Source organism: Lissotriton vulgaris, chromosome 11 (assembly GCF_964263255.1).
Source record: "Lissotriton vulgaris chromosome 11, aLisVul1.2, whole genome shotgun sequence".
Classification (NCBI taxonomy): Eukaryota; Metazoa; Chordata; class Amphibia; order Caudata; family Salamandridae; genus Lissotriton; species Lissotriton vulgaris.
The window spans coordinates 1,075,099,183-1,075,110,437 of record NC_141699.1 but is presented as its reverse complement, the minus strand read 5'-3'; the positions used below and the strand labels follow the sequence as shown (position 1 = coordinate 1,075,110,437).

General features: G+C 50.2%; 1 protein-coding gene across 1 annotated transcript in view; it reads left to right on the top strand.

Moving 5' to 3' along the window:
• The first annotated feature begins 7,245 nt into the window (after positions 1–7,245).
• The window catches only part of LOC147684139 (cytochrome P450 2J4-like), a 119,002-nt gene continuing 114,992 nt past the window's right edge, over positions 7,246–11,255 (top strand). Inside the window, exon 1 of the mRNA XM_086944529.1 lies at positions 7,246–7,541. Coding sequence (XP_086800655.1) covers positions 7,371–7,541 — 171 coding nt within the window. The 5' untranslated portion in view covers positions 7,246–7,370. The remainder of the gene's footprint in view (positions 7,542–11,255) is intronic.

Here is an 11,255-nt window from a genome sequence, read left to right as displayed (position 1 = left end):
GGGATCAAATTCAAGTTGTTCACCTGAGATCTGAATATAAATTGGCACTGTCTAGAAGAAAGAAGGAGTTACAGCAAGAAGCGTGGGATAATCTATCGCAGGCGGCAGAAACTTCTGCTAACTGCCTGTTTTGGTCCACGGTTAATTCTCCCTTCCTTGGGGATGATAAAGTACCACACCTCGCATCTAATGTTGGTAGCGAGGACTGGATCTCCCACTTTTCGACCATATTTCATGCAACAGGTCCCGCTGATGTCGAACCAAGTACTTGGCCCATAGTTCCCCTAGACATCACCTTGGAAGAAGTTGAAAATAGTATTAAGTCTAGCAAGGGGGTAAGGCGCAGGGTCCAGATAGAGTACCCATCAACGTTTATAAGACAGTCCCACTGATGTGGGGACCCATACTTACTCTGGTATTGAATGCAGCCGTAACAACCCAGATTCCATCTACACGATGGTGAGGCCCCCCCCCTCCCCCCGCTCCGCGGTGGCTGCAGGGGCCTGTGTTATGCCCCTGCAAGGGCAATGTCAGCCCAGTAGAACATTAGCTCGGACCTGCGCTGTAAAAGGACTTCTCGTGACCGTCCAAGCAGCCTGGATATTACCGGACCCTGCCATTTAGATCGCTGGATTATCTGTTCTTTAGCAAAGTTCAAGTGCTTTGGTGCAAGTTGCAATTGAGAACTGCTTGAACAGTAGTACAAGCCGTTTAGAGAAAAGGGCATTCATTTCTTACCTGGACTTCGGGAGAGCCTTCTTACTTTCAATTAATCAGAGGCAGAAGAGGCCTGCTTCGTGTTGACCCGTGGATTGCTTCTGTCCCTGTGATAATGGGGTGTGACGTGACTGTAGTGAGCGCTCTAGCGTTGCACGTCACGTAGCCACGTGACGTGCGGTGACGTAGGGAGGCGGCGTGCGCAGCGAGGCATTAGCGCGCAAGCTGGCTGGGCAGAGGACATGCTTGGCGCTCCTTGTATGATACTACTTGAATAAACAGAGTATTGCAGAGACCTGACTCCGAGAGTTATTGGGGGAGAAAGCACATCCTTACAGTGGCGACGATGGTGGGATCAGCGACCCACGACCCCCACGACCCCCACGACGCGGATTACGCGGAGAACGGCGTAACGGAGCGGAGTCGCGGAGCAGAGAGCAAGGAAGGCCCGAGGGTACGCACAGCGACCACACCCTGACCGGGCACCACAAGGAGCGCAACGCAGCCAATAGCACGCGGAACAGAGCACCGCAAGCGCACAGCGAGCAACCTGTTGGGCACTGCGACACAACTAAAGCAGGAAGCCAGTCACGATCAAGGCCCACAGGTAACCGCACTGGCTACCCCACCTGAGCGGGAAGGGGCTGAAAGGAGCAGCCCTCCACCCTTACTCAGTAAGGAGGAACAAAACAGTGCGCCAGGGAGCCCGAGAAGCCTGGAAAGTGCGCCGCCCACATCCAAGGGCGAGAAGATGAGCGCGCAAGCGGGGTTCGCGATAGCACCAGTCCAGTTCCTTCCCAGACCAGGTGAACCGCTCATGAAATGGGAGGACTGGAAAGAGTACATTGATAATTTCATAGAAGTACTGGAAGACGAAAGTGAGGAGAAATTCAAGCCGCCAAGAAAGAAACGCATCCTGCTGCTAAACCTGGGCCCGGAAGGCCTGAGGATTTACAAAAGCTTGGTTCCTAAGAAGAGAGAGACGGATGATGACGATGTGTACGCACACGCAATGGAAGACCTGGAGGAACACTTCAAACCATCGGTATGTGTCTCAGTGGACAGGTTTAACTTCCAACAAAGGAAACAACTACCAGGGGAAACCGTGGAAGAGTATGTGGCGGCGCTGAGGAAACTGGCGTCCTCATGCAAGTACGCCAACTGGGAAAGTGAATTCATAAAAGACCAAGTGGTGATGCACACCACGTGCACGAACGTACAGGACAAGCTATGGGCTGCAGGAGACACCTCGCTCAAGGACGTGCTGGTGATAGTCAAGAGAGCCGAACTGGCGCGAAGGTGTGCAGCGGCTACGAAGAAAGAGAGCGTGCCCAGCGGTGTAGTGGACAATGAAGAGCACCACAAAGAACACCTAGTGCGGAAACCGCCAGAAAAGGGCCCGAGCAAATGGCAAAGCAACCCAGGCCCCTCCGGCAAACTGGCCGGAAGTAACAAACGGTCTTGCTACAGGTGCGGAAGTTGGGCGAACGAGGCGCACGACCGGAAGTGCCCCGCGCTTCGCGCCAAATGCATGTTTTGCGGAATTGTCGGCCATTACGAAAAAGTGTGCAGGAAGAAGGCTTCCAAGAACGCAGTGAAGTACGTGGGCCAAGAAGCGGAGGAGCCAGACGAGGTGGCTGAAGAAGAGGTGGTCACGGTCCTCTGCATCTACGACGAGATCTTGAGCGTGGACGACCATGTCCGAGGCGCCGACGGAAGGAGAACGATGAAGCCAATCATGGACATGATGATAGGAGGTGTGGAAATCCAAGTAGTGGCAGACACAGGATCACCTTACACCATAATTCCGAGAAACGTATGGGAGGAGAAATTTGCTCCACAACTGGGCCCCGAGTTGGATAGGCTGGACATACGTCCCGTTACATACAACGGAGACCGAATCCCCATGGCCGGATGCAGGAAGCTGAACTTCGAGTTCAGGGGCAAGTCTGCCAGGTGCAAGTTGTATGTCTCCGAGAAAGGCCCTTCTGTCCTGGGGTGGCTCGACCAAGGAGACTTGGGGATCAAGTTGGATCCAGGTGGCAAGGAGCAAATACTGCTGACGGAGCAAGAAGAAGGGCTGGACACGGCCAGGTGGAAGAAGGAGTTCCCAACGGTCTTTGGAGGCACAGTAGGAAAGCTCGACAGATTCGCGCACAAGATCATACTCAGAGAAGGAGCAGTACCGGTGGCCCACAAGGTGAGAAACATCCCGTTGGCTGTGAGGGACGACGTAAAGGAGGAGCTACGGCAGCTAGAGAAAAGAAGGATCATCGAGCCGATTACCTGCGCTGAATGGCTGGCACCATTGGTGGTGGTGAAGAAACCCAATGGCAAGGTCCGTCTATGCGTTGACCTGCGTGAGTTGAACAAAAACATAGTGGTAGAGAAGTTCCCCCTTCCCCGGATAGAGGAGATGTTGGCCAGCACGAGGGGCGTTCAGTGGTACTCCACCATTGACTTAACATCGGCTTATCACCAGATTGCATTACACCCGGAGAGCCGCAGATTGACCTCGTTCATAACCCCCTTCGGGTGCTATCAATTCCACCGCATGCCATTCGGGCTAGCCTCGGCGGCTGCGGTGTTCCACAAACTCATGCACCAGTTGTTCAAGGACATTCAAGGGATCCAATACTTCCAGGACGATATCTTGGTGATGGGTCGTGACAGAGCTGACCATGACAAGAAACTGGATGTGGTATTGGGAATCCTGGAAAGGAAGGGCCTCACAGCAGAATGGGCTAAGTGCCGCATAGGAATGGAAAAGGTGACGTACTTGGGCCATGAGATAAGCGCACGAGGAGTAACCCCCAAAAGGGAAAATGTGAAAGCGATCTGCGACGCACCCCCACCGGTCAGCAAGGAGGAGGTCCGATCATTCCTGGGGATGGCAGAGTACTATGGGAAGTTCATAGAACACTTTGCCTCGAAGACCCATCATATGAGACTGCTAACAAGAGAAAACAGCGAATTCCGGTGGTCGGAAGAAGCCCAGCAAGAATTTGAGAAGGTAAAAAGAGAGGTGGCAGGGGCTGTTCCACTACAAGGATTCGACCCCCAAGGAAGTACAATACTCACAACGGATGCCAGCGACAAAGGACTGGGAGCAGTCCTCATGCAAGACCGCGGCCAAGGGAGAGTGGAAACCATATGCTTTGCGTCCCGCACCCTGAACGACACCGAGAAAAAGTACAGCGTGGTCGAGAAAGAAATGTTGGCGGTAGTGTGGGCCATGTCTCGGTTCCGGCAATTTCTGTGGGGCACCAGGTTCCGGTTGAGGACTGACCACAAGCCACTGCTCAAGGTACTCACATCCAGTGGACATGCAGACGCAACGCCGAGGATCTCAAAAATGTCACTCAAACTAATGGAATTTCGATACGATGTGGAACATATCCCAGGGAATAAGAACAAAGTGGCTGATTACCTGAGCAGAGCGGCAGCAATGGAGCCCAGCACAGAACGCAGCGAGGCGGCGGAAGAATGGGTCGCAATCACCGAAGACCAAGAAACGACCATAAGCAGGCAGGAATGGAAACTAGCGTATGATGAAGACCCCGTCCTGGAAGAAGTGAAAGCCCATATAGTAAGGGGTTGGCCAGACAAAAACAAGACAGGGCGAGGCCTCATTCCATACTTCGAAGTTAGAGAGGAACTATCAATGGATGACCAAGGCATCTTCGTATACAGAGGAGAGAGAGTCATACCTCCGGCAAAGATGATTCCCCTGTTGATGGACATGTTGCACGAAGGCCACCTGGGAGCGGGGAAGTTGAAACTAAGGGGCAAGCAGAATTATTGGTGGCCGGAAATGGACATAAGAGCGGAAAGACACGTTAGGGAATGCCCGAGGTGCCAGGGCGCGGACAAAACACTCAAACCGGTGCGCCCAGCCCTAGGAAAATTTGATCCTCCGAAAAATCCGTGGGAGGAACTGTCCATAGACATTTTGGGTCCAGTACTAAATGCACAAGGAATACAGAAGTACATCTGTGTAATGGTGGATCGATATTCCAAATGGCCGGAATTGAGGATTGAAGAAACCATGGACACGGAGATGATAGTGAGCTTCATGGCTGAAACTTTTGTGAGAGAGGGCATCCCAAAGTGTGTTCTCAGTGACAATGGGCCCCAATTCCGTTCTGAAAAATGGTCCCAGTTCATGCGGAGGAATGGCATCATGGCAAAACACACATCCATATACCATCCTGCGGGAAATGGCCTGGTGGAACGTTTCAATAGAGTAGTGATGGGTTCGATACAAGCAGCGATCTCAGACAACAAAGACTGGGAAGCAGAGATTTGGCACATGGTATGGGCGTATAGGATAACACCCACGAACACCGGCTATAGTCCCTTCCAGATTCTCAGAGGCCGTGAGCCTTTCACTCAGGACAACAGAATATGGAAAGAAAGAGTCATCAAGAGCGAGTGGTCACCGGCGGTGGTGCAGGCTAATCTGGAGAGAGCCCAAGCGGTGTACACCAAACACTATGACGCGCGGAGGAATGTAAAGGACGCCGCTTTAGAAAAAGGAGAATGGGTGAGAGTAAGACTGGCCACATTGCAGAAAAAGGGAGAAAGCAAGTACAGCAAGCCCCTGCAGGTAGTGGAAGTCAAAGGCAGGGCGGCCTTGCTGAGCGATGGTAACGTGTGGTCGCAGGACCGCATGGCCAGGTGCAACAAAATACTCTGCTGGAGAGGCAACAGAAATTATGGAGATAGTGAGAACAGCAGCGATAACCCCTGTGAGTATGGGGGAGAGGATCTAGACATTGGTGAGACAAGGCCAGAGGACCAAGGAGCGAGTGGGGAGCAGCTGATTGAAGAGGACAGGAGCCGGAGTGAGCCTAGCGCGGCTGCGCTAGGAAGTGGTAATGAAAATGAAGCGACAACTGCCACGCCCCCGGTAAGACTGACGAGAAGGGGCAGGGCGGTGGTTCAACCTGCGAGGTTCAGAGACTACGACATGAGTCAGGACTTGTACATATAATTCGTTGGGAAAAAGGGGAGATATGTAGTGAGCGCTCTAGCGTTGCACGTCACGTAGCCACGTGACGTGCGGTGACGTAGGGAGGCGGCGTGCGCAGCGAGGCATTAGCGCGCGAGCTGGCTGGGCAGAGGACATGCTTGGCGCTCCTTGTATGATACTACTTGAATAAACAGAGTATTGCAGGGACCTGACTCCGAGAGTTATTGGGGGAGAAAGCACATCCTTACAGTGACCTACTTCGAGACCCAGCCCAGGCCCCAGGCAGTTGCAGTTTCGGTTTCTGGCTGTAATGTGTGTAGCTCACATTAGGCGGGCGGCAGATTTGAAATACTTTATGCACGCTCCAGTCTCTCCGCACGCGCCGCACGCATGCATTGATGCTTGATACCAGCTCTTCGAAGGGATGGGGAGAGACTGGAACGGTGGCACCTGCTCCGAGAATGCGCAATTATTGCTCATTCGCATGTGGGCTTGTCTAGAGTGTAGACCCGGCCCTGAGATATAAGTGCCGGTGCTAAGCACCGAGAAGCACCGGCACAAATTATCTGATCTGACATGTATCCCTTTCTGTTGACTGCACCATGCCTGCTGAAAACTAAATGCCTGTTTTTGAACTTCACTTGTGCAAAGAGAGTGCTGGGGAGCCACTTCAATCACTCCTGTATAGCTCTGGGACAGTCTGTGGTGGAGTTTTACTCAGGCACGAATAAGGAAACAATTAGTGAACCTCGGAATAATCATACCGGTTTTGGTGAAACCTACTCCTAACTTTTAGCTCAGTTTGATTAACGTAATTGTCCATTAATACAGACGCAAACATATGTACTTATTTTATTAGGGTCATTATTTATATTTTAGCGATAGCCATACTAGGTAACCTGCTTCAACAATACCAGAAAATGAATGGTCAATTGATTCCACTGCCTCGGACGTTACATCTTACACGTGCCTCCCTCGCATGTTCATATTCTGCCCACAGATCCTGAAACAGACCCTGGGATGAGCTGTTCGCAAGAATCTCGAGACATCATGTACAGAAAGAGAATACAATTGGTGTCATGTTATTTTTCACGTCCACGTGCGTGTGAGCGGCTTAATTCGCCGACTCAGAAAGTACTCGAGAACTTTCGATTGACTTTTACTGGCCCGGGAGTTTTCACGAAGGGAGGAAAATTAATACCAAAGCCGCTGGGCAACAGGTGGATCGTCAGCCAGACAAATGCATCTCACCTCCCAAAATGAAGAGCTGTCAACGACACGCGGTAATTACATCCGGGCTGCAATGTTTTTTAGTAAACGTGCGTGCCAGCGTGCCGGGGAAAGTACACAGGAGACACGTTGGTCGAGATGAAACTACTGTGCACGATTTAATGTACACAGCTTTTCTGGCTGATTTACATACAGCCGGCTCTCATAGGCTGCCCTGGAGGAGGATGGACGGAAAGGGCGACAAAGAGGCACTGGAGTGAGGTGGGGCGATCCGAACCTTCAGGAGTCATTAAAAGACAGGTGAGCCGGAGGATCGGAGAAAAGAGAGACAGGGGAGGAAAAAGGACGAGGAAGAAATCAACACTATCAAGAAGAAACAGCAGAGAGAGGTGGAAAGGAAGGGAAGGATCAGTCTCTTTTGCACTCCAGGTGAAAGCAGGCGTGCACCATGCTGTCCCTCAGCGCAGTGTTACTGGCTCTGGTGGTGGCTGCAATCACAGCACAGTATTTCAAGCTTCAGTGGTCGAGGAGAAGGTACCCTCCTGGGCCGACCCCGCTCCCCATCATCGGCAACCTGTGGACCCTGGGATTTGAGCTTCGCCATGAGACCCTCATGACGGTAAGAGCAGCTGGGAATGGCAGGCCAGGGGTACTGGTAAATGTAAATCCGTATTTGTAAAGCGCAAACTACTCACCCTTTCGGGTCTCAAGGCCTTCGTGGAAATGAAGTGAGCTATTGCCCAGAGTCACATGGTGCTGAGCTGAGCTACCACCGGAGCCGGGGATTGAACTGTGAACCCTGTGATCCAAGTCAGCTGCCCTGGCTGATGCGCCACACCTCTGCACTCTGGTCATGCCAGGGTGGACCTCTAGCTTCAGGGAGACAGCACAGCACTGGGAGGACATAGCAGTCTCACTGTGACTGCAGGCAGGTGGTTGTAGTTCAGCATAACAGGTGAGTGTGTTTCATATTTCATGGTCTGAACTGAGCCACTGATGGTGAAGTCAGAGTGCTTCGGCAAGCCTCTCCCATTGGCAGCCGACATCACTTCGTCTCTTCACTCCTACTATATGAGTGTGAATGCAGGTAGCAATGGGACTCTGTAAAAGAGGAACCTATAGCAGCCCTCTAGCGAACCTCTCACTTGTGGAGGAGTTGCATCAGGACCAGGCTGGGCAGGGGCAGCATCATTGGGTCTTGGGCAGGCTGCTTAGGTTCAATGAGCAGGTCTACAGGGCAGTACCAGCACCTGCTGAGGCTTTGCAGTTCTTACACGTTTCGGCTGTCCCAGCAGCCTTGATCACAGGTGAGCCAAATTGTACTGCGTAGCGAACCGATGTTTGCACTATAAGTCACATGCTAATTTGGATTTAAGGCCTCCAGTGCTATGCAGTACAATTTGGCTCACCTGTGATCAAGGCTATATATACATGTTACCCAGTGGCGGTTGCCTCTGGGTAGTTACAGTTAAGATTGTGCTTCCATAGGAAAAGGCTTTTTGTGTTTGCTAATATCTTTGGCACCGTTTGATGAATCCCCACTAAAGTTTCTAAAAATGTGCTACTTTCTAATTTAGTTTGTGCATTGAAAGTTTCAGGGTGATCCGCCCAGCTGAGGTTGAGAAAAAGGAGAGGTCCCAAAATGTGTTTTCCTCATTCATTTTTCCATAGGAACTTTAGACACAGCTACAACCAAAACCACTGAAGGGTTTTACTCCAAATTTGTCAGAAAGCTAGATCTTGGTGCAGAAGGAGTTGTTTTTGTAATTTTATTGTAATGTAACTGACCATGTCATGAGTGATGTAATATGTGAGATCATAAGCAGTGCATTACAGGGGCGTGAGCTATAGTAGCCCGGTAACTATAACTGCTGAATTTCTATGGTTTTGTGCGTGTGAATTTCTAATGGTTTTTTAATTCTATTTCCTAATTATAACATCCTTGTTACCTTTGGTTTGTTCACTGTATCTCTACGTTTTTTAATGTTATTTCCTAACTATAAAGTTCGTGTAACCTTTTGCTTTTAGTGAATTTCTATGTTTAAAAAAAATATTTCCTAATTATAACCTATAACATAAGGATGGGTGTGTGAGTGGCTGTATGAGTGAGTGAGTTGGTCTGTGAGTGTTGTATCACTCTATGAGTGGGTGTGTGGGTCTGTGAGTGGGTGTGTGAGTGAGTCTGTGAGTGGGTGAATTAATGTTTGTTTGGGCTTGTGAGTATCTGTATGGGTATGTGAGTGGGTGCGTATGTGTGGAAGTGGGTCTGTGGGTGTTTGTATGTGTGTCTATGAGCGGAGGTGTGAGTGTCTGTATGGGCATGTGAAAGGGTAAGTGTTCATTTGGGTGTGTGAGGGGGAGTCTGAGTGTCTGTGTGTATATGTGTGTGGGTCTGTGAATATGTGTGTGGGTCTGTGAATATGTTTGTGAGTGTGTATGTAAGTGGGTCTGTGAGTGGCTGTGTGAGTGTCCGTGTGGGTCTTAGAGTGGGTGTGTAAGTATTTGTATGGGTCTGTGAGTTGCTGAGTGGGTCTGTGGGTGGATGTGTGTTAGTGAGTCTCTGGTTAGGTGTGTGTATGCCTGTGAGTCTGCATGGGGGTACCTGGGTGTGTCTGTAAGTGTATGTGTTAGTCTATAAGTGGGTGTGTGAGTGTCTGTGTGGGCCTGTGAGTGTCTCTGTGGGGCTGTGAGTAGGTGTGTGAGTCAGTCTGTGAGTGGGTAAATGAATGTCTGTGTGGGTCTGAAACTGTGTGGGTATGTGAGTTGGTGTGTGAGTGTGGACATGTGTCTGTGAGTGTCTATGTATGTCTGTGGGCAGAAGTGTGAGTGTCTGCGTGTGTCTGTGAATGGGTGTGTAAGTGTTCATTTTAGACTGTGAGGGGGTATCTGGGTATCCGGGTGAGCGTGTGAGTGGGTCTGTGAATGTGGGAGTGGGTCTGTGAGTGGGTGTGTGAGTATGTAAGTGGGTTTGTGAGTGTCTGGGAGTGTCTGTGTGGTCTGTGAGTGGGTGTGTGAGTGTGTGGGTCTACAAGAGGCTGTGTGAGTATTGTTGTGGTCTGCGAGTTGGTGTGTAAGTTGTTGTATGGGTTACTGTGTGGGTCTGTGAGTGGATGTGTGTTAGTGAGTCCCTGGTTAGGTGTGTGCATGTCTGAGTGGGTCTGTGTTCATTGTAAGTGGGTGTGTGAGTGAATGTGTGGGATTGTGAGTGGCTGTATGAGTGTTTGAGGGGTCTGTGAGTGGTTGTGAGTGGGAATGTGAGAGGGTGTGTAAGTGTGTGAAGGAGTCTTTGAGAAGATGTGTGAGTGTCTGAGAGTGGGTGTGTGAGTGTCTGTGAGTGGCTATGTGATGTGTGAGTTTAAAACAAAATTGCAGTGGGATTCTCAGATCCATTGCAACGCCACATGGGTCCATGCTGAGCACCAATATCGGTCCATGGATCCTCGTATATCGAAAAAAATGTTTTAAGAAAACATCGTGACCTTGGGGTCAGGGTACCTCTATTCTGCCCTCTAATCAATATGCAGTCAAATTTTCAGGCACCTTGGACCGTGCCCCGATACATAAAATGGCACTCACTACTTTCCAGTCAGGTGGCAGTCATCCAAGCAACACTGCTGTTAGCACGTGGGTTTGTGGAGTGCTGCAATGGATCCACTTCACTGGATATATATTTGGAAAAAAAATTCTGCAACTTTTAAACTGATTTACATCAAATCCCTAAAAGAGCTCTTTATTGACCAAGAACTATCTTACTTGCAGACTGGGTGAAAATCCGTTCAGCAGTTCAGGCTGTAGTTGTGTTAAAGAACGGCAGAATCCCCATAGACATGGATTTAGGAAAATGTGTTTCAGGAATAAGCATGGGCGAATTTTGCGAATCTGGCGTTCGCGAATTTTGCGAATTTGCGAACTCACAATCCGCAAAATCCGCGAATTCTCGCGAATTTGCGGATTTTTTTTTGTGTTCGCAAGGATTTCTGCCAGTTCGCAAGGATTTCTGACAGTTCGCGAGGGTTTTGTAACAGTTCACAATCGCGAACTTACATGTCGGCTCGCAGCGGTCACGATTATGTTGTTTCTACGTCTGGTTCATCATCATAGGTTCCCAGCACCCTCTGTTTCACCCCTGCCACCCTCTGTTTTACCCATGCCACCCTCTGGTACATCAATGCCTTATGCCACCCTCTGGTTCATCATCACTGTAGATTATGGGGGGGAAAAAGCAAGCACACCTGCCCTGCTTCAACTGACTTGAATTAATTTGGGGTTGATTTATTAATGTGTCACTGTTTTAAAATTCCAGTCTGGCACATGCTTCCTTATCTGTAATTTG